Source organism: Centropristis striata, chromosome 7 (assembly GCF_030273125.1).
Source record: "Centropristis striata isolate RG_2023a ecotype Rhode Island chromosome 7, C.striata_1.0, whole genome shotgun sequence".
In the NCBI taxonomy this organism is placed as follows: domain Eukaryota; kingdom Metazoa; phylum Chordata; class Actinopteri; order Perciformes; family Serranidae; genus Centropristis; species Centropristis striata.
In genome coordinates this window covers 24,753,690-24,780,725 of record NC_081523.1, presented here as the reverse complement: position 1 = coordinate 24,780,725, position 27,036 = coordinate 24,753,690, and the positions used below count along the sequence as shown (strand labels likewise).

Genomic DNA, 27,036 nt, shown 5'->3' with positions numbered 1-27,036 from the left:
TGTTCAAGTCATCAACAGAGCAGTGAGAAAATACTGAACGTCACCAGCACGTCATCTGTATCATGCTGCCATCTTGTGGCAAAGCTGTGCCAACACACATTTAGATCCTGCATTGGCTTTGAACAAATCTCTCACAAACTTCTAGCTGTACATAAAAAACAAAAGTCAAGATTGAAAGTAAATTAAACTGCTGTTTTTGTCAACCACCATACACGATCCATGGCACTTTTCTCCATAGTAAACAATGCTTGCATTAGGGACACTGTGTCCTTTTGTCCAGCAGATTAACAAGATTAGTGGTGAAACAATTAGTCAAGTAATCAGTTACTTAATAAACAGAAAAATGTATCTCCAGCTCTAATCAATTGAATTAATTTTAATCAACCTTTGCTGGTTTAAACTGCTTCTCTTTGTTTTCATGACAGTAATGTGGGGTTTGGACTATGTTGCACACATATTGCAATAATTAATTCATTTTTAAAGAACTAGAGGACTATGTAAGCCCTGAGAGGCAAGTGAGAAGGAATAATCCTTACATCTAATCTGTTTTGTCCAGTTTTTATGACTGTGTAAACTAAGTTTTTTAGGTGTTTGTTGTTGTAATACCTATTTTGGCCACAACACCTTGTGTTTAGAGGTGGGTAGTGGTACCCTTCAGCATATTGTGGCTGAAATGAATATTACAGCAACAAACAACAGCCACACTTTTGTTTTTCTTCTGCTTTCACAAAGTGGAAAACAGTAAGAAGAAATTATGTTTTTTTCACCTGGCAAACATTTCTTTCCCCACCTGCTTTGCAGGTGAAAAAAAAAGGAAGTTAGAAAAATTATCCTGGCAAAACAGTTTTTTTCCTCACTTGCTTCTCGGAGTTTCCATACAAAACCATCAATCGATTAAACAAGAAAACAATCAGCAGAATATTCAGTTATGACAATAAAGGGCAGTTGTAGCCCTTAACAATATGCTTTACCACTAGCAGTAAAAAACTAAACAAAATATCATCAGTATCACAAATATCATCAATAACAATAACAACAAGACAAATAGCAACTCCATGGACCCATATTGCCTCTAATCTTTTCATATATAAATCAAACATGAAAGATCATAATTTTTATCTTACAATATATACAGCACAAACACATGAAACAGAGTTACGACAGATGTTTTCCCAACACAGTCATAATTTCCTGCTTGATAACAAACTACTGACATTAACAGTTTTAATGCAACAAAAGCCCTGAGTGTCAGCGGTACTGGTGGATATCAAGGCAGTTGATGCTACAGACTGACTGGCTACAGAACCAAAAACAATCAGTGATATTCAGTAGGCAATGTCTTAATTTTTAACAGGGAGGATGGACGTGGTTCAGGGATGAAGGAACAATGAGTCAGGCAGGCTAGACTATCATATTCAACTGTATTCCCTCTGCCCTGCACTCGCTCTGCTTCCAGGTGATGGAGGGGGTGGGGGGGGTGGCATGTTAACAAGGGGGATGGCATTTCCCCCTCAACCAACTCAAGTCGCCTGCTGGCTAAATTCAAGATAAGAAATGGAACTTTTAGTTGTCGATCATATTGCCCAGAAGTTTTCAAAACAAAAAGCAATGGATAAACTAGATGTCTTTACAGTGCAAAATTCCAAGTCCATTAAATCCTCTATGGCCAGGTAAAGTATTGTTTATGGTTCTGCCATGTTTAGAAAAAGTTTTTTACATTTATTTAACATCAGTGCATAACAGCAACTAGTCAATGTACAGTCCACAAAGCTCAAAAATAAAGACTAAAAACAATAATCCTCTGTAAAATGGACAGAGGATCCAATCCCAGCTATCCAGAAACTGAACAGTTTCCATTTCATTCTAATGCCCAACTTCCAGTGATTGAGCTATAGGCTATTTGCACTTTACGAGAACCAGTGACAAGTACCAGTATGCACACTTGAAACAATCCAGCGAGGAGAGAAGGCTGCAGGTTTTCTCTTCAGTTCACAGGACTTCGTTGTCATGTGCCTGGCCTGCGGCTTCATCTTCAGCTTCCTTCTGAAGCTGCTGGTACTTTCTTTTGAAAAACCCAAACTAGAAAGAAAACAGATGGAGTCCAATTGTTAGGTGTAATAATTTTATATATAAAAAAGAAAATCAATAAAAAATTAACATGTTTTTTCCATAGTATATATCATGTACCCATAAGTGTATACTGTTTATCAATACTATTTTTCTCATTAAGTAAGAGCAATGTAAGCACATATTTATGTCTTGTAAAAAAATACATTGCTTTGTCATGGTATATTAGTTCTGATATTATTTAAGTTCATAAAATAGTTTCTGAAGTGCCAAATAATTTCTTACTTCAGGTGACAAACAGGTGATTGGTGCCGTATTGCAGTTTTTAGCAAGATTGTGGTGCTAATAAAAAAGGCTGGTGTAGCATTTGATATCGCGTAATAAGAACAGATTTTACTGCATTGGCCTCTGAACAGACCTACAACCATTCAGAGTGACAAAACACTGGGTGACAAAGGCAAGTTGGGGGGTGGCCTGGTCTGTTTTGAAGCAGAATAAACACTAAAATGTGTTTCTGAAATAGGCAATGCCGTCACAGAATCTTGATTTATATCTGATTAGCACCGCCCAGCTTGACAGTTTGGTATGAATTTTGTGAGTTGTGGTGGACGTCAGTCAACCTAACATACCACACATCAGACTATTTTGAATCCATAAACATAAAGCTATATGGGTCAGCACAAAGGTTAATGAGGTTCATTTTCTTTTCCCACCCTGGCAGAGGTGAAATGTTCATACCTAAGCTTTATAAAATAATTTACAGATGTTTCTCTTTATGTTGAGAATTTTTTCACCAAATGGTAGACTGACACTTACCTTCCACAGCAGACCAACAGCCAGAGCCAACAGCAGCAGTCCACCAATGGCGCTGCCAACTATCACTCCCACTGGAACATCAGCTGTCTCTCCAGGTTTACTGATCGTCAGCTCCAGCTGGACAGCAGCAGGACAGGACAGGACATTACGTCTCACTCAGATATGGCATTATTTACAAAAAATATACAGACTCTTTAAACATAAGGCCCTAAATCAAAATCTTACCGGCAGCTGTTTGAGGCCGATAATGAGCAGGTCGGGGTCGGAGGTCTTGACATCAATACTGGAGGTCAGCTCGATGGTCTGATAGGTGGCCTGTCAGGACAAAGTTATACAAAGCAGAGCACTGTGTGAATTTATTAATCAGCAACTTAAATCAAAATTAATAGTAATAAAAGCAGAAAATAACACCAGTATCATAAAATTAATTATTGAACATGTTTACCGCACGAAATGTGCCACTCCAGATCCTCGTTTTAACTTTCACAAAGTATTCACTCTTTATTTCAGCGTCCTTGAGGATGCATTTTATATACTCGCATTTTGCACTCTTGCAGTCCTGTAAGTAAAAAAAAGAAATTAACACAATAAAATCAGTGCACCACGCAACCACAAAAAAACTTAAAATGTCTTTAGCATTTAGGTTATTCAAAAAAACACAAACAAACATTAGTGGCTATTATGCTATACATATTAGTTAAAATTATAAGAATTGAGCTCATTTAAAGACACAAAGTGCAATATAATAAGAATAAATTACAATTTAGAATAAAATAAAGATAAAGATGAATAAAGACTTAGTGACTAATAACATCAGGCTTCCTAGTTTGAATAATTGTCCATTTTATTTAGTATATACATATTTGTTTTATCTTTGTCAAATTTAATTTAATTTAAAAATAAATGTCTTTCTGTTATTTTCTTTCCTGTTTTCCTTTTTTATACTCATCCAATCTGAAAATACAATCCAATATTTTTTATATAATCTGCTTTACATCAATAATATACATATAATAAAATTTTGTAATTAACTGATATAAATGGAAATTAGTATTGACATTGCAATATACTGTATTTATAATCTTTTTTGGCTTGATAAAAAAAAATCTAATACTTATTCTTAAAATTGTGAGTTAAATATTTTATCATGTTATTAAGTATGGTAAAAAATATACATTAGGTACCTCAGGTGCATACGTATGTTTAGATATAGATCTGTGCATCACTAGCTGCTATAAGACAAAGTGAAAATTCTACAAGATGTCTACTAAAACACACCGAAGACAGAGAAAAATATGCAACAAATTAAGTGACTGACCAGTGTCTCGATGCCTCTGAGACTCTCCTCAGAAAAGGACGGTTTGTGGCTCTTCACCCCGACCTTCAGAGGATCAACCACGCTGCTGGAGTCACAGCTGACAGCACCTCCCTACAGGTGGAGACGCCTCAGGTCATTTATTATAACCAGTGGTGGAAGAAGTATTCAGTTCCCTTACTTAAGTAAAAGCACTATTACAACACTGTGAGACTACAAATATAAGTACTGCATTCAAAACTTACTTAAGTAAAAGTACAAATGTTTCAGCATCAAAATGTACCTAAAGTATCAAAAGTAAGAGTACTTATGCAGAACGGACCCATTCAGATTGTTATATAAATTCCAAATATCTTATGGTTTATGCATTTATGTAAGCAGCATTTTACTGTTGTCCAGGTAGCTTATTTTACTTACTTAATATACTGTTAAATAGTTTAATTTTTTTTTAAAGAAGTCCAAATCACTTTAAATTTATCATGTTTTTCATGTTAAATCTCAACCTGAAAAGCAGCTAAAGCTGACCGCTACATGTAGTGGAGTAAAAAGTCATATATATTTAAGTGTAAAGTTACATAAAATGGATATACTTAAGTAAAGTGCAACTACGTCAAAACTTAAGCACAGTACTTGAGTAAATGTGTTTAGTTACATTACATTATAGAATGTATAGAATGTATGTGTCTTATTGTTTATATTCTTTATTCTGTTTTTCAAATCTATGTGTCTGTATCTTGACCTGCTGTGACACCTAAATTTCCCCACATAAATAGAGTCATATCTTATCTTATCTTATCTTATCTTATCTTATCTTATCTTATCTTATCTTATCTTATCTTATCATAACGTTATTACACACTGCAAATCAAACAGTAAAAGTCCAAGTCCACATTTTTACTAAATCTGACTAGTAAATGCCTCTTTGGCAACCAACCAAACTGAGTACTTTTGGGTGTCAATTAGAGTATTTATGAAGTGAAACCGTTTTTAAACTGAATTAAACTGATTACTCACAGTTTGTGTGTCCACACTGGTGACATAGAGGAGCGGATTTCCACCTTTAGTGCTCACTGGCACAGCAATGGTCAGATACAGCAGGCTGACAGGGAACTGACTCGTTGAAAGCTATAAATAGATTATTTTTTTAATATATACATCCTAAATTACTACAATGAGAAATGTTATGTTTTAAGAGAGGGATTCATGAATTGCACCTTCACTGTGAAGTTAAACTCCGGGCCGATGTCAGCAAGACTTTTCACCATTGTTGCCACGGGAACAGCAGCATCTGCCACGTAGAAGTTGATATTTGACTGCCTAGGACAAAGACACCATTAAAATTAAAACTTTAAATTTACAGTATGATTAAAATTGGGGAAAATATTGTTACAGTAACTAAAAGTGTAACCACCTGGATAAAACAACGCCAGCATCGTATTGAACAGGAAGAGATATGTCCACTTTGTTGTCTGCAGGTCTTTTTTCTTTACTATCACTGTAAAAGGCAACTGGTACATTACATATTGATCTTATCTTACATTATATCTCTTAATTTTCAATATAATTTATAATTAATTAAGTTTACCTCTTGGCCTCAAACTTCACCTCGGCTCGTTTTTGCAACTGGTCAAAATTGTAATCAAAATTCATCTGAAATTTCATCTGTAGAGAAATAACAAGTAATTAAAAGTTCAAAATAGTTCAGAAACGTATATAAATTGATTTGTTTCTTTGTTTTGCACATACCTCTTCGTTTTTCAGTAATGCTGGGTATCCCACTTGGCAGGTGACAGTTTGTGTTTGTGTTGCCGTGCATTTGACTCCATCCGTCTGCATTTACAGATCAGAACGGTACATTACTGCTATATAGCTTTATTTATACACTAACAATGCATTACCAACATCTGAACATCTTTTATGTCATTTAAATAACTGTAAATACTGAAAAATGGGTTAAATTAGTTGAAAAAAGTGTTTAATGATGCATTTTTGTGTATGTGTAATAAGTTGACTATAATAAGAGTATATTAGTTTCTTGTTTTCAGTTAAGCCTTCATTACTCACAGGAGGAAAGACGGAGGAGTAGTAGAGGTTGCTGGAGAATGTGGCCAAAATCTGAGTGTTGTATGCGTTCTCCTCTTTGTTCCGCACAGTGACTTCGAACGACAGTTCTCGGTTATTAGCGCTGACCAGAACAGGAGCTGAGCTGCAATACGAGAGCATAGATTACTGCACGCTGCATTCATGGGATTTCAATTGTGCATGTCACAGATTAAAGTAGGAGCATAACAGTAAGATTATTGTTGAATTAACTAGAAGGATAGGAACAAAAAGGAATTTATTGTGTAAAAGTTTGTTGGTATTTCTTGTTTTTCCTTATCATCTTTAAATGCAGTGGAGACATACACTATTGTATCTACCGTCACAAAAAAAACCCATAATTGTATTGTATTGAGTATAATGTTTATATAGGAATGAATCACAGTAAATGGCCAAGTCTACAAACATGAAAATCAATAGCAGATGCACGTATGATCAAGTATGTGTGAATGTGGGAAAGTTCTTTACTTTAAGTGTTGTATGGTCTCTGTAAAGTTTAAATCCTTTCATCTGAACATTTCACCCAAACTTTGTAAGTTTTTCCAAGCTCACAGCTCAGACCCAACCTTTTTATGGGCTATGAAGTCAATGTGTAAACTGGAAAACTCTAATTTGTGCAGCTATTGCCAATTAACACACACTCGTAAAAAAAATGAAAATGAGTGAAATTAGAACATGGCGTAACGGTCGTTGGGAGTTACCAGAGCATAACATTAACAGATACATTTGCCAGTTCACACACAATCTTTTCTTCTCTGGTATATAAACGCATACGTTGCTAGATGCTGCCTTTCTATGACATCATAACTATATCACACTTGTCGTCATGCCCCTACAAGGCTGCAAGGATGATACTATATTATCAGCTGGTCAGCAGTTCAGTTGAGCACAGCCTCCAGGGGCTGTTAAAAGATCGTTTACATAATCCTGTTTAAAAAATATTAGATTGAAGCAGTGAAACAGAATTTATCATTACAATTGCTGACCTTGGATTAAAAAAACAGTTTCACAACTTAACATCAAATGATTTCAAAAGTAGTTTGGATTTATTGAAGTGGGGTTGTATGAGGTACATATCCATGGTTAGTGTATTACCTACAGTAGATGGCGGTTGATGCCTCCAGTTTGGAGAAGCAGGCAGGAAGACAGGCGGGGAAGCTAAGCAATGTACTGTTGTTGACGTGGGCAGCAGCAAAATTACATATTAAGTTTATGCAGGAGAAAACTGAAGTCAGTATTTTTGCTCTTTTCAAAGCCACCAGACTCTGTTTACAAAAACAGTAATTATACTTCGCTTATCTTGGGAGTTTCTGTATTACTGCTACGTCAATGGGTTAGTTTGTTTTAGTTATTTTGTGACTTTGGCTCCGAATCATTCATAACACAATCTAACTTAATGACCAAGCCCACGGTAGACTAGAAACTTCCGAGTTCTGCTAAAAATTCTGTTTTCCCTTTGGTGGCTTTGACAAGAGCCTAAAACGGCTTCAGTTCCCCTCGTTTAATCTTAAACCGGGCTGTAAAAGTGGTAAAAATATTCCAAATATAGTGTACATTTCACATTAATACTTTCTTTTTGGCTAAAACCAGTTTTGCTGCTGCCCCCATTCACAACAGTATATTTCTCAGCCTCCGTGCCTGTCCTCCTGCCTGCTTCTCCAAACTGGAGACTGACTATGGGTAAGTACCTTACACAACCCCACTTCAAAAAATCTGAGCGACCCCTTTAAGTAATTTTTCAATTCAATGTTCATGACTAAACACTGAAACACATTCTTAGATATTATCTATAAAAATTGGTTTTGAGGGCCTTCCAGATAATCACTTCTCTTCATTTCAAAAATGACTCATTGTGAAGAAAAATGCAGCTTGCCCAAGCTTGTTCTGTCACAAACAGCATTATTACTACTCTCAACTTCAGCTCTGCATGAGCATTCTTTATCAAGAGGATACCAAGTCAAGAAACAGAGCATATCTTTACTTCTAAACTCTTTTTTGTACCTGTAACATATATCAAGAATGATGTCAGAGATGTCAGTGTTTCTCACCTGGTTGCCTTTGTGTCCGTCTTCACGCTCAGCACCAGATCACTGACACACACTTCATCAGAGCCGCAGTCTTTTGTGAAGGGAACCTGAAATGATAGGGAAGCAGCAAATTCAACTTTTGTTCTTCAAAGGCTGTCTGGGAAGCCGATGCCTTTTCTCCTAGAATCTCTAGATTTTGGAAAAAAAACACAGAAAAAAGTTCATTATGTTTTTAATGCCTTGGATGAACTTTAATGTGGCTGTTGGGAAACACGTAGTTTGTAAATCTGAGAGCTTGCGTGACTTAGTGAATAACTTAAGTTTAAAAAGCCAGTAATCATCACACACCATGTCATTTCATATGACTGTACAGACGCCTCTGCAAAATAACAACTACATTTAAAGTCTTCGTCACCTCATGTGTTTCCTGGAAACCTTGGAAGACAAAAGAAAAAACAAACAGAGATTCAGAGATATCATGTCTGTCACTTACAAAGAACTCCCAGGCACTTGGAGAGGACAGATCAAGGACAGGGTTCACGTCCTCATTCTGCTGCTTGATTTCTACTTTCAGACTGAGGGAGTTCACAAAGTCTGGAGCTTCCTGTTGAAGAAACCATAAAAGGAGATTAAACCCTTTATGACCTACCATAGAACAAGTCCACCAGAGAAACATCTTTACATTTTTACATGCTGTAGTGCCATTTTCTGGAGCATTTTAATATGCTATACATCAATACAACCCTCACATCCCACCAGGCCTGGAATTTCGTCATTTTAGGAGCAAGGCCACTTGGCCTTTTGTGTTGTCAATTTTTTGAGGGCACAAAGGCCAAAAGCCAGGGAACCAAGGCCAAAAAATAAAACAATGATTTTAAGTCCACGTTCATATTGAAACTAATTAAAGGACTAGTAATGACGCTTCTGAGGAAGATTGGAGTCTCGGTTGAAACTGTCAAGCAGGTAAAGAAACATCTCCTTGTAAAGTAAAATGTATCAATGTCATGCCTTTTGACAGCTAAATGAGAGCAAACACCTCACATAACATTTTTCACAGTCGGGAGATACCGTATTATAGAATCTTTTTTATCCTATACTGTGTCATTTTTAATTGCTGTCAACATGCTTTCCACTAGGACATGGAGTAGCCAGCCAGTGTGAAAAATAGCTGGCTAGAATTTTTTCCATAAAAGCCCAAATTTGGTGCCTCTCACACATTCTAATGCAACTATTCCATCATATACACTCATCTTAATCCTTGCTCATTTTAAGAATTATTTTAAAGGAGAAGGTTCTTGTATATTTTATGTAAGGCATCTTATTTTTGATAGTCTTCACATAAATTCTGTGGTGGATTCTGTTAACACACTGCGCTCTTAAAAATCTCTCAAAATCCTTTCAAATCACAGGAAATTCATTTTGAGAGTGTTCATAACTTGCTTTTTGAGATTACTACAACAAAATGAAAAAAAATGCACAATTTGCAAAAAACACAGCATGTACATCAAAATTAACTCTTTACAATAGTGCAATCAGATCCCTAAGTGTGTATGGAGAGTGTCTATATTCAGCTCAAGAAACAACATATTGTTCGCTTAGTAAGTGTATCATGAATACTTAATTCAGCGCTCACATTAAAAACAGTAATTTATGCTGTTTGATAACTGAAAAAAGTTGATTTTCATGCATTACCTGTACATAAACTTGATACTCTCGACACAGGGGCGTAGCTGATACTTTTGCAACGTCTGTGAGGAAGCGATCGTTGCTTTTAGTGAACAGTCCTCTTGATGTCACTCGTGATGCCTGCAAGTCAGCGTCCAGGGTCAAAGTGTAGGATATATCTGAAAGAAGTAAAATAATACTGTGTATGACACATATTTTGACATCTAAATACAGTATTTTTTTCTTTCGATCTTCAGAACTTACTCTCTACAAGAAGAGCAAATAAGCATATTTTCTAGAAAATTAAACACTCACTTAAACAATCACTTTTAATTATCTCTACATATTCTCAAACAGCCTGAGGTGATCAGACTTACCAATGGGCCCGACACTATTCTTCGGCCTGAACTCAGCAGTGAAACAGAGATTGGTGTTGAAACATGAAAGCTTGCTTCCCTTGATGTCACAGGGTTTGCTGAAAATGTTGATTTTATCAGGATTGAAAGACGCTTTAGCTGAGACAGACGCCACACCTCTCGACCTGAAAACAAAGTGCCATTTTAAATCATTATCTGCCTTGTTGATTCTATAGATAATGGTAAAAGTCAAATAATGTGGTAAATCATTACATAATTCATTTCAAACTCAATTTGTTCATTCATAGTTTATTACCAGAGCTGCACCACTTTGCCATATGCACCAATGGAGATGTCAGGGAGTGTATCGTCATTCAGGTCTTTGTAGCTATCGAGGGACCGTCCAAAATACTGCAATTGAGGGTCCAGTTTTGAGCCAGGGATTCTCTGAAACAGATTATCCACAATGAGCATCACTCTCATGATCACAAAGTTTAATTAACTAACTGAATTAACTAACAAATTTATTAGACCACCTGTCATAAAAACGAGAAACCATAAATATTAGAAATCTTTCAAAAGCTTGTTTTAAACCTAAATGTTATTGTTATTTATTTGGCAAATAACAAACTGAATTTACCTTTTTATACCCAAATTTGAGCTGACTCACTGGGCTTCAGAAATGAATCAAGCAGAACATTCAACCGCTAAAACTCATTTTTTTAAAAAAGTAAATAACTATAATTTCACATAAACCAGTGGTCTAATACATTTGTTAACCACTTTACATTCACCATATGAGACAGTCTACAATGCAACAGTTTACAACTCCAACTAAAAAAAACGTTCTTTGTCAGTCAGATACTTATTCCTCTCTGTACCTGTGAGAACTGTTTGTTTAACATTTTCTTCTCCCCATTGTAGATGTAGATGACACCTTTTCCTTTGTCTTCTAGTGGAGCCCCAACGACAACATCATTATAACCGTCGAGGTCCAGGTCAGGAACGGCAGAGATGGCCATCCCAAAACGTGCGTTCTCAGTTGGTGGGGGACCACTGAGGAATCCCTGCTCATTCAGTATACCCTTCAGATCAGACAAATAACATAAACATCATGCTACAGTTCAGCTTTGAGATTATCTCTCTGGCTTTCTTCCAGTAAGTGACACATTGCTTATTTGTACCTTGGTGACAGAGAAGATGTAGACCCTGCCTTCCTCTCTCTTTAGATCACTCATAAACATGGGAGCACCAACCAGCAGGAGGTCCGTCACCCCGTCTTTGTCCACATCCAGAGGACACAGGACACTTCCAAAGTATGAGCCAATCTAGGACAATACAGTTGTTGAGTAAAATTTGTTTCTCCACAAATAGAGCTGGCTTCTGGTGAATATGTGAAAGTAACATCTTCTAATGTCAGTACCTGTTTCCCTCTTTGTGAGTCTTTGATGATGGCAGATTGTTTCTGGGCGTCCATTGTGTAGACGATAACTTGTCCGGAGTGGTTGGAGCGAGGTGCACCAGCCACAAAGTATTCTGTAGAGCCCTCACTCAGTGTGGTGACAGCGTAACCTGGAAATGACCACAAATAAACATTCATCATAGACAATGGTGAAATGTAACAAGTACATTTAGTCAAATACTGCACTCTACTTTACCTTCCATTTTATGCTACTTTAAATTTGCTCCATTTCAGAATTAAATATTGTACTTTGTACTCCAGTTATAATTCATTTGCAAATTAAAGGCTCTGCACACCTACATGTGTTAAAATGTTATGATAATGAACTATATCAGGACAGAGAGGTAGATATGGCGTTAAAAGTTCTGTGATAAGTACATGATGAGGTTGATTAAATTCTAAATACCAGTTATCACAGCACACAAAGCATATAGGGGCTTTAACCCTGTATCATCTACTTCATAGTAAATACTAACAACAATAATCGTCTCAGTGAGAGTTTACTTCACCTATAGGTTTAGAAACAGAGTCTGCCAGCTGCTTTTACCCAAGACTGCAGACCTGCACTGTGGTTAGCAAAGCAGGGCAGCTACAGCGATTCACAGCCATCCTCCCTTTCTGTTCTTTTTATTGTTTCATGCTAATATTTTAAAACTGGTCAAATACATACAGAGGACAACAGTAAATGCCTACCCAGTAAGGAGCTGTGTGCGCTGCTTCTGTCTTGAAGTACTCCCTCAAAGGCGGAGAAAGGGAGAATGTCTACTTTTGACCCATGTTGATGGACAACAGTCCCGCTCCAGGCGTAGGCTCCCACTGCTCCCAGCATCATCACATCCTGAAACAACACAGGTCAAAGACCAGTCAACAGACAAATACAAACACTAGATCACAGCATTTATATTTTTGGTCAGGGTTATAGATTTAGCAGCTTGAAACCACTAATTATTTCAATTTCAAAGATTTTCAAATTACAACTGAGTTTCCCTGTTAAAACCACAAATGGCATATAGTGTGAGAGCAGAAGATTTTCCAAATGTCAGAAAAGGCTTCCACTTAAGTCTGTGGTCAGACAGCTGTAAAAAGAAAAAAAAAAAAGAAGAAGAAGAAGAAGAAAAAAGAAAAAAAGAAGCTTCCTCTTCTCTTTGTGGTACAGCAGGAGGTTCTTGTGAAGGGGTTGTGGTTCATATTGCATTGTGTGACCTGTCAGACTCTGTTACCAGTTTTATTGTCACTTCGAACCAAGGTCACATATTATATTTTGATGGATGTTATCAGAAATGGTTACTCAACTGCATTTAATTACCATCACATATTTTCATAGCTTTCGTAGCAGAAAATTGGTGGCCAGTGGTGCTCACATCTGTATGTGGAGCACTTGTTTTTGTTGTTATTTTTTAGATGTGTGCTTCAGTGGTTGAAGTCAATCTGTAGAACTCTGTACAGATTATATACAGTATTTAAAGGGTTAATTAAATATTTTCAGTTCATAAAAATCTATGAAGAAAGAATAATTAGAAGAGAATAATAATTTGATTAGAATAAATATTAAGCTGCAGTAACTGTCTTCTTGATGGCGCAAAAGTGTGTATGGCTTGATTGTTTTTTTACCGGAAGCATTGGTTGTTAAGTCTATTTCTGTAGTACTTGTTATATAAATTTATCTTTGTTTTGTTTTTCAAAAAAGGCAACATAAGACTTTTGTTCTCCGTGCTCATTTTTTGTAATTGAATGTGTAAACAGAGTTATATATTAATTGCAAACTGTCTTTTTTTCCCACTACCATAAGCACAAAATTTTAAAATGAATATCCTGCCAAAAATGTGTGTGCTGGCACAGTTTTTTTTATTTTATCCATCAAGACACTGCTTTGGCCAATACATGTGAGCACACAAAGCAGGTATTGTAGAATGTTATTTCACTTGTACACTGTGGCATTATTTTGTTTTACTCTTGTCAATTGTTAGTGCTGATTTTAACCCTTATGCCCCCTCAGGCGTTTTTGTAAAAACATGTTTTTATCCAGTGATCATTTTGGCTGTGTTGCTGCTTGTGGTATGAACTTTTCTTTTTAGTAAAATTTTTGAATTGTTAGTGCTGATTTTAACCCTTATGCCCCCTCAGGCGTTTTTGTAAAAACATGTTTTTATTTAGTGATCATTTTGGCTGTGTTGCTGCTTGTGGTATGAACTTTTCTTTTTAGTAAAATTTTTGAAATCCAAAGAAAAAAATCTTGGGGCCCCCTGGTAGTCACACAGCTCCATAATATAACTTAAATGATATAACTAAAATTCATGCATCGGCCTACAAAGGGAAAATGGTTGAATCTGGTGGAAAACAGTAAATATGTCAAATATGAGTAATTTTCTTCAAAATGAAATGCTGACATTATAGAATGCATGGCTTTAAACTGTAATGGCAGTGATATTATAAAATGTGGTTTTAATGGAAGTCAATGAGGCATTTTTGGCCATGAATGTATCCAGAGGGAATATCTGGCACTGCATAAAAAATACTAATGCAATCAAATTAAAACTGGACTTCCTTTATCACATTTTACACAGCCACAAGCAATGCATAACCATACATTTTCTAGTGCAGTGCTTTCAAGTGTGAAAAAGTATGCTTTGTCACAACTGACAGATAGAAGTTGTATACGTGAACGAGGCAGAGCTCTGTACCTGTTTGCTGGAGTAGTGAGCGCTGAATCCGACCTGGGACATCTCCATCTTGAAGTTGTCGCCACCTTTTCCAGTGCCTGTTTGTGGGAACAGAGCACCGCATTAACACCAGAATCAAAATCAGAAAGATCCAGAATTAGACAAAGATGCAAGATGTGTCTAAGAAAAACTGTTTCTTTAAATCTCTCTTGTGATCCTCGGCAATTCAATTCAAATTCAAATTCAAATTCAAAATTACTTAATTTATCCCCGAGGGGAAATTCAGTCTGTTAGCTCTTGAAGAACGAGACAGCCTGATGGCTGTGGGAGCAAAGGATCTTTTGTATCTCTCCGTCCTGCAACGGAGAGAGAGGAGCCCTCCACTGCTGTTTTTTTGGTCCATAAAGGTTTTGTGTAGCGGATGATCCGGAAAATTCAACATGGCCTGGAACATGTTGACAGGTCATCTCTCCACCACCTCCTCCAGTGTGTCCAACCTGGCTCCAACCACAGAACCAGCTCTTTAGACCAGTCTGATCATCTCTGTGTCTGATGCTGCCTCCCCAGCAGACTGCAGCATAAAACAACACACTACCACCACAGACTGATAAAACATCTGCAGCATCTTACTACAGATGTCCAGAGATCTGAGCTTCCTCTACAAAAAGAGGCGGCTCTGCCCCTTTTTGTAGGGAGCGTCTTGACAGACAAGTTTTGACATGTAGTTTCTTTGGAAAGACAGTATGAATAAACATGCAGTGTCAAGAACAATATGCACCTTCTATGTTGAAGATGCGGCTCCCTAATGCTCCAGCGATGGTGGAGAGGGCATTCACATCTGACACATTGAAGAAGTACTTCTCTGTGGGGGAACTGGCAATGGATTTGATTTCTTTTATCAGGTTGTCCGTATTTCGATTCTCTTTATTGTAATAACCCAGGACCTAGGGAACAAAAGAAGTAACACAAATTCAAGATTGCAAAGAGGTAAAAGAAGTTGAGGTGTTAATGCATATGTCAGCTTTTGGCCCAAGCATTTAACAAGCTTATACAATCAGCATGCATCATCACAGCTACAATAAATATGAACTAAACTATAATTTCAAACTATGAAATTGTAAGTAGTTAAAAGTAACTGTAGTCAATGGCTCATCATCACTTACAGCGATACCGAAGCGGGTGATGCCTTTTGCCTCACATTCTGCAATGATGTTATCTCTTAGAGCTTGGTCATGAGACTCCCCATCAGTGACAACCACCATCACCTTGGCAGCGTTTGGTCGACCGCCGTGATTTGCATCGAAAGCATAAGTACTGAAGAGTGCAGACACAGTGGACACTTTAAAGTTACATTGTTTTCACATTGTGACTCAGTGTGTGTCATTATGTACAAAATATGGTCCTGGGGAACCCTACTATATTGGGGAGCTACAACAGAATTGGTTTGAGTACTTTACCAGGTGTTTACATGTCTGTCCAACTGTGAAAGATGCAGGGATGAAACTTTACATGTGTGTAGGTCAGAGAGTTCAAAGATGGGTGTGGTCTGAGCAAGAGTGCTGGATGTAAGGAGGTACAACAGATTTTTGCCCCTGGACCAACTTTCCATTGAGACTGTTGTAATCCCATCATAAAAAATGTTCAAAACAGATTTTAAGAAACCTGACAATTAAAAAATAAGGCCAACATCAAAATAATCATGCAGCACTTATAAGGTAATAATAAAACCTTATAAAGGTAAAAATAAAAGACAGACAGAACAACATAGCAATTCTAAGAAAAACAAGAAAAAAATCAAACAGTAGAGTTAGTAAAAGTAGAGAGTGTCTTGTGGTGAGATAACACCAGCCACAACACCAAATCAGCCTGATGGTTTAAATGGGAGAGGGCAATGGTTCCTTCCCTGTGTCCTTCCCCCTCACTTCTAGGGCTCTTGCTTAAATGCCACCCATCCTTAACTCTGTCTTCATTTTGATCTCACCTACACACCTGTAAACTTTCATGACCACATCTTTGACAAAAAATATAAACATCTGGCAAAGTACACAAACAGCGCCTGTGGTAGTTCCTGCTGCAGTAGGAGTCTTCACACAAGGTGAAAACCACAGCATCCGCACACTAGTTATAAAGAACAGACAGATATGTATAAAAATCAGTTTTAGTGCAACACCCACCTGGCATATTTGATCGCACGGAAGGTGTTAGTAGAAGCCCCATACTGTTGTGAGATTGAAGAAGATGCCCTGACCAACTCGTCTTTGGTCTTATACTGGTTCAGTTGGAATTCAAACCGGGGATCAGAAGCATATTGAACGACGCTAACCTAATTACAAAGAAGGTGTGATAAAACACAGGAAGCTGTCAGTTACAACCACAAGAATATCTCTTGCTTCATCTCTGTGATACTTTTCTGTTATGACTAATGAAACATGAGGTCACCTGTGTGTTTTGTGGCCCAATGTCAAGAGCGGGCATTAACTTCTCCAGGAATGTGGTCATTGGCTTCCAGGGAAAAATGCTGTTAGAACCGTCCAGAACAATCACAATGTCCATAGGTCCTCCACATGCTAGACATGTCATGAGAGGAGACATATGATGACACATTTAAGCAGCAGTTATGAATTAATTTGACGTCATAAGCTTCACATTACTGTGGACCATTTTCTTAAGAATACTGTAAATGTTAATATTTATCTTCTACTTTGCATGCAGCCACTTTGTTCAGGTCATACCAATACAATATAGAAATAATTTGTTATCATTTTCAAGATTTTAAAACATGCTTGAGGTATTCAGGGTTTTTACCTTCATCTGCACAACCAACAATCACAGAGAAGCAGAGCAATATGTATATATATGTGTATATATATATATATATATATATATATATATATAAAAGTATATATATATTTATATATATATATATATATATATACTGGATACTGGATCCAGTGGAAAACACAACAGTAAAAATGGTAATCTAAGAAAAAATATAGTGCAAAGCAGGCCTGGAATTCGGTCATTTTAGGGGCAAGGCCACTTGGCCTTTTGTGTTGTCAATTTTTTGAGGGCACAAAGGCCAAAAGCCAGGGAACCAAGGCCATAAAATAAAACAATGATTTTAAGTCCACGTTCATATTGAAACTAATTAAAGGACTAGTAATGTCGCTTCTGAGGAAGATTGGAGTCTCGGTTGAAACTGTCAAGCAGGTAAAGAAACATCTCCTTATAAAGTAAAATGTATCAATGTCATGCTCTTTGAGAGCTAAATGAGAGCAAACACCTCACATAACATTTTTCACAGTCGGGAGATACCGTTTTATAGAATCTTTGTTATCCTACTGTGTCATTTTTAATTGCTGTCAACATGCTTTCCACTAGGACATGGAGTAGCCAGCCAGTGTGGAAAAATAGCTGGCTAGAATTTTTTCCATAAAAGCCCAAATTTGGTGCCTCTCACATATTCTAATGAAATTATTCCATCATATACACTCATCTTAATCATTGCATATTTTAAGAATTATTTTAAAGGAGAAGGTTCTTGTATATTTTATGTAAGGCATCTTATTTTGACAGTCTTCTTGTAAATTCTGTGGTGGATTCTGTTAACACACTGCGCTCTTATTTTGAAAGCTGCATGCGTTTAGCGACAGGAAGTTATTCAAAACAGTAGGTCACAGTTTAGTGTGATTAAAATAACTTTAACTGTTAGCTAATGTTAGCTCGCGGCTACCGAACGGCATAATGCAACAGTGTATTTGGACCGTTTGGACCCCTGACCACTCGGACAGGTTGATAGTATTTAGTTCGGCGCGCGGTGACGGTGAGACACGGAGCGATCATGTGGGGACGAGTGCGTGTGTGTAAGTGTGTGAATGCTCGCATGTCTCGGAGGAGGATGGAGAGGTGGGTCGGGGTTTGACTGACTGACGGGTGACAGGCACTCTGCTGAGCAACGGCAACACAACGCAAAATAACTTTATATTATAGATCATGTAAAAAAAAACCTTCAGTAGCTTGAAATGTGACGTTAACGCAGCACACGAGACTCTGGCGGGACAGATTAGAGTGCGTTTGATGAAGTCTCCTTGCTTGGCCGGTGATAGATTTGTGTCGAACTGTCATTATAGCCCGTCCGAGCGAATCAAAGCCACCGCTGATGATGAATGTCATCAAAATATGCTTTTTTTCCCCTCAAAAGTCGCAGGTGTCAAAGCTGTGTTGACAGGAAAGAGGCAGACTAGAAAACTGCAAAACCAACTGGGGCAGTGCGGCCTCAGGGCAGGTATGTTTTTTAAGGGCACAAGGCCAAATTGCCCTTGTGATTTCCTGCCCTGGTGCAAAGTGAATACAGGAATTAAATATAAAATAAAATACAATAAAACATTTAAAAAATATATTGCAAGATGAATAAACTAAAAAAGTTTAATGAAAACATAAATCGATATATTGCAGTTATGTGTTAATCGTTTTTAAAATTACATTACAAAGGGGTTGTGTTGGAGGAATGGACAAAAAGCAACAAAACACAAAAACAGACTATGTCGCTGTGATGGATTTACACTACTGATACTGTGGGAGTGGGGGTACTCAGGTTGCCTGAGACTTAAAATTCTGACCTGACTTGGGTCATACCAGTTGCGTTAAAGAGCCCACCCATTGTCCGGGATTTCGCCAAAATCCAAGAAGCTTTGTGTAACATCAGGGTTTTTGTAATCACTCTGGCTTGTGGTGCCATTGGGGTCACATGGCAGAGTCCAGCGCTGAGCATTGCATTTGGCTATGATTCTTTCAATAAATGGTTGACTTTATTCATTTGTCCTGAGTGTTTTGTAAACCAAGTTTAGGAAAAAGAACCCGGGTGAGAGGTAGAAGCTGTAAAAGCTTTAGGCTCTAACAATACAAACTGAAACTTGTCTTGAAAGATATCTTATTCTACACAGCTTAACACATCTGTCGACAGATTTTTAATAAAGTCAGATCTTACGCTGGACAGCAGGAGAAAAAGCCGGCTGAGGTTGAAAGAGGGGGCTCATTTTTGCACATATTCCTGGGTAGAAGTCCTGGTTTCCACAGTGTTGCCCCCAAAGAGGGCCGCACGTCTGTACCAGAGGAGAGGAGACTTAGGCCTGTAAAAGCTTCCAATAATCTCATATGTCTAAGTTTGTAATGTCTTTACTTAGTATCACTACTTCCTGCTGCAGTAATAAATGTATCTAAAACCACTGACACATTTCCTGCCAGCTACGAATAACATCTTCATGCAAATGACATGGCTTCACTAAACATTTTTCAACATAATGAATATTCCATCAAAGCAGGTATCAAAAAAATAGATTTTTGAGAAAAACATGCATTATTTTTGTTTAAAAAGGGGCAGGATACAATCTGCCAGTCTCTGAAATAGCATGATTTACTTTCTGTCCTTTTGGTAAAAGCACACACATGCAAACACACGTACCATCAAACCATTGACTGCAGGCATCCGGGTGAGAGTCATACCCAGACACATGTTGTTGTTTAAGTTTTTAACATCTGGGATACTGGCAGAATCTGTGGCAAATACAAGAAAAGTTGCTCTTAAAGTCTTGATTAAAGTTGTTAAAAATCTGAAATATGCAACGTGTACAGTTATCATAGGCTCATAGTTAAATAAAAGGCACGAATTGCTGTTATACATTGCTTTTATTGGTATATACGTTTCTACATGTTCAAAACAGAAAAAAGCCAAATGTCTGGAGACCTCCTAGGTGTTTTAAGATGACGCATCTTTTCAGTTCTGTTTAGGCATTTTAAGTACATGACTAATGTTTGGGAGAGAGGTCAAAGGTTAAACAGTAAAACACCAAACCTTACCTTGAAGATTGAGCTTGTCACAGCTGTTTCTGGACCCTGAGATTGGACACTTGTAAACATCCCCCTTCCTGTTTTGATCGAAACCACTCCATGGGGCACCAACCAGGAGCCTACAGAAACAACAATATTCATCTCTTCCCCACTCTCATAAACATGCAATAAGAGTCATCTCTAAATGTTTTTGTGTACAATGAATAACCAGCTGCACATACAGTAGTTGATGAGATTCATCCAAGTTATTACATGCTGAAATTATTACAGAATTTCTATCTATAGATGTTAAATTAATGAAATAACCAGAACAAGTCATTTTTACCAGCTCAAGTAGGTGTAAAAGTAAAACAGGAATCAAATTTCACAGCTGTAACCTCTGGGCCAATCATGACATAACGTACAAAAGCAATACAAAATATACATACATCAGTCTGAAACATTGTGAAACTAAGGTCGTGTGTGCTCTTGTTCTGAACAAGCAGCAACAAAGCAGTCATGTCATACTTCTATCGTTTTAAGAAACAGCAAACAAGATTCTACAAGTTCACACAGATAATAGCCACTTCAAACACGTTTTCCCCTCATCTTAACTTTTTAAGATGCTGCTTCCTGTAACTGAAGACATTTCTCAAACTCCAGAACCACCAGTAATGTCAATATGTAAGTCCCAATACTGCTGATACAATCTTATACACAACTTCAAGACCGGGTCTTTTTCACACAGTGTCAAACAAGCATGATAAGTGGGGCACATCATTCTTCTTCATTAGTTAGAGTTAAGGATACAGGATGTGACTGTTGCTTTCTTATGGATAATTATGTGGTATATACGGTCAAAAATTACTATCATCACATTCTTTACACTTCCCCCAGTTACGCAAACGGGACACTCCTCCAGACGGTGAGTTACTCTATGAGACTGTGACTCAGAGTGTGCGACATCCAAACATCACTGACATTATCAGTTACTGTTTAACTAAATGTTACTAATGGGTAAGAGGCTATAAACAGGGCAGGAGTGTTTTGGTGACACATGCAGATTGTAGCTCTTCAGAAAAGACTGAGCACCTAGGGGTTTTAAATATTACAGTTTACACAATTTTGCAGGAATGTATCCAGGATTGTGTTAAAAGATTACAATATGCATTACAGCATCACCTTATCAGAATGCTTATCATTTGGGAGTTAAACTCCCAAATAACGGTATGTGCCTTGGAAATGCAGTATTGGGCAATCCAGTGGCTCACTGGTAGAGTGCGTACCACTAAGGCTGAGTCCTTGCTGCAGCAGGACCAGGTTCAAATTCATCCTGAGTTCCCTTTGCCACATGTCTTCCACTTCCACTCTCTCTCTCTAATAAAGCTGAAAAATGCAACAAAAATAATCTTTTAAAAATATAGTATTGGTTGTGCTATAGGCTATTTATCAAAAGCTAAAGATGGCAAAATCCATTTCTTGACAGTGTTGGAGGACTTTGGAAAAAAACGTCAAGGCCAGCGGCAACATTAGGTTCTGTAAAGTGAAGCCAAGCCAGCAGGGGGTGACTCGACTGGTCGTACCTAGAAGTTAGATCATAGAAGTCTATAAAAAAATACCCTACTTTTGATTTATTACGTCTGTAAGCATTTTCATTATGAGCTTTCGTTGCCTAAAATATCAAGTTCACATTTGGTTGGATTTAAAGACACTTTAAAGGCCATTTCTTTTGGTGAGAAGAAAGCCAAAATTATCTTGCATCTCAGTGCAATTACTGTGAATTATGGATGCACCTTGCTTCCCAAGCTAGCTTGCTAGTGCAACTGTTAGTTGTGTCTGTTATGCTAACACTACCGCCCCTGCCGAACTCGTAACAACTTTTGGCTCAAAAAAGCCAAGACAGTGATGGCCAAAATACCAAACTTGTGTTGTCTGTTATACTGGTATTAAATTCTAGCCTGGGTATACCCAGACTGCCTTGTGCGCTCGAATTTAATTTCGAACCTCCAGGCGGTCTGGCAACCAGGAAGGTTTCTTAGCCCTGTTTTAGGGATCCAATCACAGAGCGGGGAGGGACGGCAAGACGATGACGCGTACTACTCTGCATTTGGAAGCTTGTAGTTTTCCGGATCCAACATGGCTGCTGCAGACGCGAAACTCTCTTTAGCTGTAGACGGTGTTTTAAATAGTTTAGAGCGAAAGTTGAAAGGCGAAAGGTCTCTCGGCGGCTCCGCTGTCCCCCGGCTCGTAGCGAGATCACCGGTAGCGGGGCTATTAGTGCCACTAGCGCCGAGCCGGGGAGACCGCCGGTCACCGCCGGTGATCTCGCTACGAGCCTGGGGGGACAGCGGAGCCGCTGAGAGACCCGCAGCAGCTTGTTTATTGCCCATAAAATCAGTGGATGTGTGTGGATGAATGACATGAGGGGGAATAAAGCGTGGAAATAAATAATCTTGCAGAAAGCGAGAACTGGAGAAGCAAAGCAGCAAGCAACACTCTCTCACAGACACACACACAACAAACATCCATTTCTGTTGCTCTACTATGTCATCTGGTATAACTGATCTGATTGGCTAAGAGCTACCTACAGACGCTTTTGATAGACATTCTAAGCGCCCAATAAACGGCTCCGGAGGATCGTAAACCACACCTCCTCTACGGCGAAATGAGGTGTCCAGACCAAATCTCAAATGAGATTTGGTCTGGTGTTAGCCAGGCTAATTAAATTCATGAAGTACAAACAACAAATGTCAACCTCATTGTGGTGCTAGAGGAAAAGTCAGAAAATGAATAGCTGTTCATGCTAATCAGTCTAGTGGCTAAGATCAGTCTTGATCAACATGCTGGACTGAGCGCCGACTGACAGGCCAACATTGCCATCGCTAAAACCAGCTAAAAACAGGTGGTGGTACAACAGTTTACAACAGCATTCAACAACACGCAACCACTTGAACCTTACAGTGCACTGAACAAAAACCACTGCAGTTTTCATTCCCTTCAGTTAAAAACAAAATGATACAGCTCAGCTGGCCTTAAATGTTTTATTTAATCATGGGTCACTGGGTCACAATTTGGCATAGAGAATGAATCCTTAGCTCCAAGTTGTCAACAGCAGTGATGGTAGTGTAACAGTGTGGACAGTTGTTTACATGCCACAAAATAGACACAACTGATAACCAGGTGCACCGTTTTACAGTAACAGGCCTTCATTTGCAAAATGGATACTTCTACCAGAATTCTCCCTGACGTGACACACATGCACAAAACACTTCAGAGATTGCTGAGCTTTGGGAACTCCACCCTGTTGAACATCTTTGGGTTTATGTACATGGATTTTTTTTTCATGCAGAAAACTTTCTTAGTCAGCATGGACCAAATGGGTCACTGTGAAACATGTTAGACAATACAGGGTCTGGACCTTGTTTTCTGCAGAGTGAAACAGCTGCATGATATCAACACACCCTTGGAAAGCCATTATCTTTCCCACCTTTATTGCTGTTTCAAAGACGTTGCAAAGACATACTGACTAATAATTAACAGGACACCACCTGAAGCTACAGCAACATGATTTAAACATGGTTTGTGATGGAAACATGGATCAAAGCAATGTGGTCTAGGACTTAGACAACAAGACACTTAAATCAATACCATTTGCCTTCATGGTTTGTCGCTTGTTGAACCGTGTAGCCAAACTCTGCCGCAGCTGGTCCGCTGAAAATCTTGGCACCTGCAGTGGCAACGTTGAAGGACAGTGAGTGCCAGATTCGGTCAGCTGGTGGAGGAGAAAGAAGAGGTTGCATGACAGTGACACTGATCAGCATCATATAAATCTCTTACTTAGAATAATAATCATGTCAGAACAGTTGTAGCCGCTATATACTTCCAACATGTTATTTTATTTGTGTATCCAACAGTTATATATATTTACAAAGATTGTAGTTGTTTGTGGAAGAGAGGTTTAATTTTTTTCCCCAACAAAAATGTCAGTCATCCTGACTTCCTCTTTGAGAGAAGTGGGTGGTTTTTGTGGCTGAATCATGAACTTTTTAAAAACCGCATCAGCTTGACTCATGATGGCATGGCAATCCGCACAAAAAAAGCATGACAACACACAAAGGTGATACTATTCAAGTGTAAAAGATTGCATAAATAGACCTTGCACATCCCGGAACACTGTGCTTTTCCACAGAAACAATCATCCTTTAAAAACAGCCCCCCAGGACACTAGTAAGTCAGACCCACAAGCCCATACAGGCAGAGCTCAGCCTGCCTTCCCCTCAATCAGCAGCCAGAGGAATGTGGATGTGCAGTGGACTCAAAAGACATTCACTAGCCTCCTGCCACGCCTGTACCTGCTGCACAAAGTAGCACTTTGCCTCCTCTTGAGGCTCTGCAAACCCCACAACACATTAACAAATCCTTTCATTTCAGAAAAGGGGGAATGTGCATAAAGGAGAACAATTAAAAGTCTCCTGTCTGCTGTATGAAAGCTTCCACGGGATACACAGCAGACATCGAGCAACATATATTCTGTGACTTCTTTTCTCCACTTTAAATCATGTGGTGCACAGTAGAACAGCAAATCTGGTCTTATTTATCAATGTGGGTTAAGTATGGATCGTGCATTTGTTTACAGAATGAGAAACGCTGCAGGGTGATGTGAAACATATTCCATAACAAAATCACTTCCACGCAGAATCATTTCGTAAAAAGAAACTACATATTGAGCGTGTTGAAAACAGTCACCAATCACTTTCAAACCTATAACGAACGACTAATAAAGAATACCTACTCCAATGTTATGAAAACTATATAAAAGTTGCTACTCGTGGCGAGAATATTTGCATGTTTTTACTCTTTCTGGAGAGAATGGTGAAAATAACACGTAACAACAAGTTGAGTACTTACTAATGATTATTACAGTGAAGAAGATATTCCCCCAGATGATCTCCATCGTCGTCTTTATTCCATTTGTTTGAGGTGATTAAATGAAGCCGCCGCACTTGTCAAAGTTGTGGCTGCGCAGCGCAGACAGTCAGCGGTGACGCACCGGACACGCTTTCTAAATAAGGACTTGTGCTGTGCCTCTTACCTGTCGGACCAAACTGTGACCCGGGTGTTGTCCAAGGGTGGGAAGTGAACTCTGTAATAAAGTCTGACTCTGTGAAGCTAGTTAGGACACTTCCTGTAGCTATAAATGCAGTTTTGATCTGGCAGAAGACGAGGTAAAGAGCCTCAGACAGATTAATGTCATCTCAAAGTTCAAAGTCCAAGTCGTTTACTGCGGAAGGTGCGCTCTAAAAAAGGCTAAGTTAAATAAAGGGAGAAAAATAACTGTTCCAAACAAGCCCACACCCACCAGCCTTCATTTCAATCTCTTTTAATCGTCATTCCAGAGCCACATCATGAGAGGTGAATCATTAAACAATAAATCAACATGTCAAATAAAAAAATCACATAATCTCTCATCCTCCAATACCCTATAATTTATGTATTCACAGCTCATTACAGAGCAGATAGTTTTGTTTGAAACAAGAATAATATGAAATTAGAAAACATGAAGAACCTATAAACTGAAGCCCAAACAATACAACGTCTCAGTTGTGGAAAATGTATTGAGATCCTTTTCTTTAGTACTTAAACCACACTGTGAAAATACTCAAGTAAGGGCATGCAATACACAGTCGCCAATAATAGAGTAAACGACTCAAGTAAAGGACAAGCACTGTGAATTTGTACTTGAGTAATTCTTAGTGACATTCTACCTCTAGCAAGTCTAGGATATTTAAGAAGAATGACCAAAGCCCTTTTCCTTCACAGGAAAACAATGATGTAAGAGCTTTGATTAGAACAGTGTTGGAGGCTGTGAGGAAAATTAGCAGGATGATGAAAGTTTTGAAGGACTCAGTAGTTTCATTATAAATTGTTATTTGGGAAAGAATGTCAGCTGTTTTTGTTGCTTAATATCCAGACGTTATTACACCCCCTGATATCATATTGTTTAGTGAGCAAATAACTCTAGATGTAGTTACTGTAAGTAACAATGTCACTAGTACTATTAAAGGGAAACTCCACTTACTCAACACAAAAATGTAGTCACTGGAGGTACGACTCAGCCTGTGAAAACGGGTGAATTGTGTCTTCTGTGGCTTGAGAGGAAGTCTGAGAAAATAACCCTGATGACATCATCTTGGCTACAGATTTTAACAGAGAGCCTGCATTGTGAACTCGGGTTGTGGAATTTGAAAGACGTGGGCATTTACCAAGCAGGGAGGGTCAGATAAAAAGATGCTTCCGGTTGCATTATTGGAAATATAGGATTCAGCATTTTTTTAGATTGACATAAAAGGGAATAAAATCCTGCTATCTTGGCCACAGCAGCTACGATTTTGATCAGTTTTTAAGATGTAACCTTCAGTTACTTTACTTTACAGGTGGTCTGGGGCACATATCCCCATACTGTTTCAGCAGTGTGTACACAAATGTGTCCTGGGCCACACTGAAGGACTTTAAAGTATCCCAGTCGGTAGACTGGGTAAGTTACATCTATATGTAGCCTATCTATGTCCAATGTCTAATACCAGGTGTAAGAGCCGTCCTGTGATCGGATTACCCAAGATGTAAGTCAATGCCAATTGTGAACAGGGCCACAGTTACCCCTGGGTGTATGTTGGCCACTGAGCTGCCTCTACTGGAGCAGTTGGGACTAAAAGCACCCCTGCAATCATGCAATCAGCACTCA

General features: G+C 38.3%; 1 protein-coding gene across 1 annotated transcript; it reads right to left on the bottom strand.

Moving 5' to 3' along the window:
* Positions 1 to 387: 387 nt before the first annotated feature.
* On the bottom strand, positions 388 to 25,334 carry LOC131975515 (integrin alpha-2-like). Its single transcript, XM_059338243.1, has 30 exons — positions 25,203 to 25,334; positions 23,943 to 24,066; positions 20,325 to 20,434; positions 19,930 to 20,021; positions 19,456 to 19,570; positions 16,908 to 17,035; positions 16,643 to 16,791; positions 15,632 to 15,782; positions 15,247 to 15,412; positions 14,490 to 14,566; positions 12,502 to 12,646; positions 11,770 to 11,918; positions 11,531 to 11,674; positions 11,228 to 11,431; positions 10,663 to 10,793; positions 10,368 to 10,531; positions 10,018 to 10,169; positions 8,819 to 8,929; positions 8,347 to 8,432; positions 6,263 to 6,404; positions 5,945 to 6,028; positions 5,784 to 5,860; positions 5,610 to 5,693; positions 5,413 to 5,515; positions 5,213 to 5,323; positions 4,202 to 4,312; positions 3,329 to 3,442; positions 3,109 to 3,198; positions 2,884 to 3,000; positions 388 to 2,079 (listed from the first exon to the last, which is right to left on the bottom strand). The coding sequence occupies exons 1-30, from the start codon at positions 25,246 to 25,248 to the stop codon at positions 1,990 to 1,992; spliced, it is 3,567 nt and encodes a 1,188-aa protein (XP_059194226.1). The 5' UTR covers positions 25,249 to 25,334; the 3' UTR covers positions 388 to 1,989.
* Between the last annotated feature and the right edge of the window lie 1,702 nt (positions 25,335 to 27,036).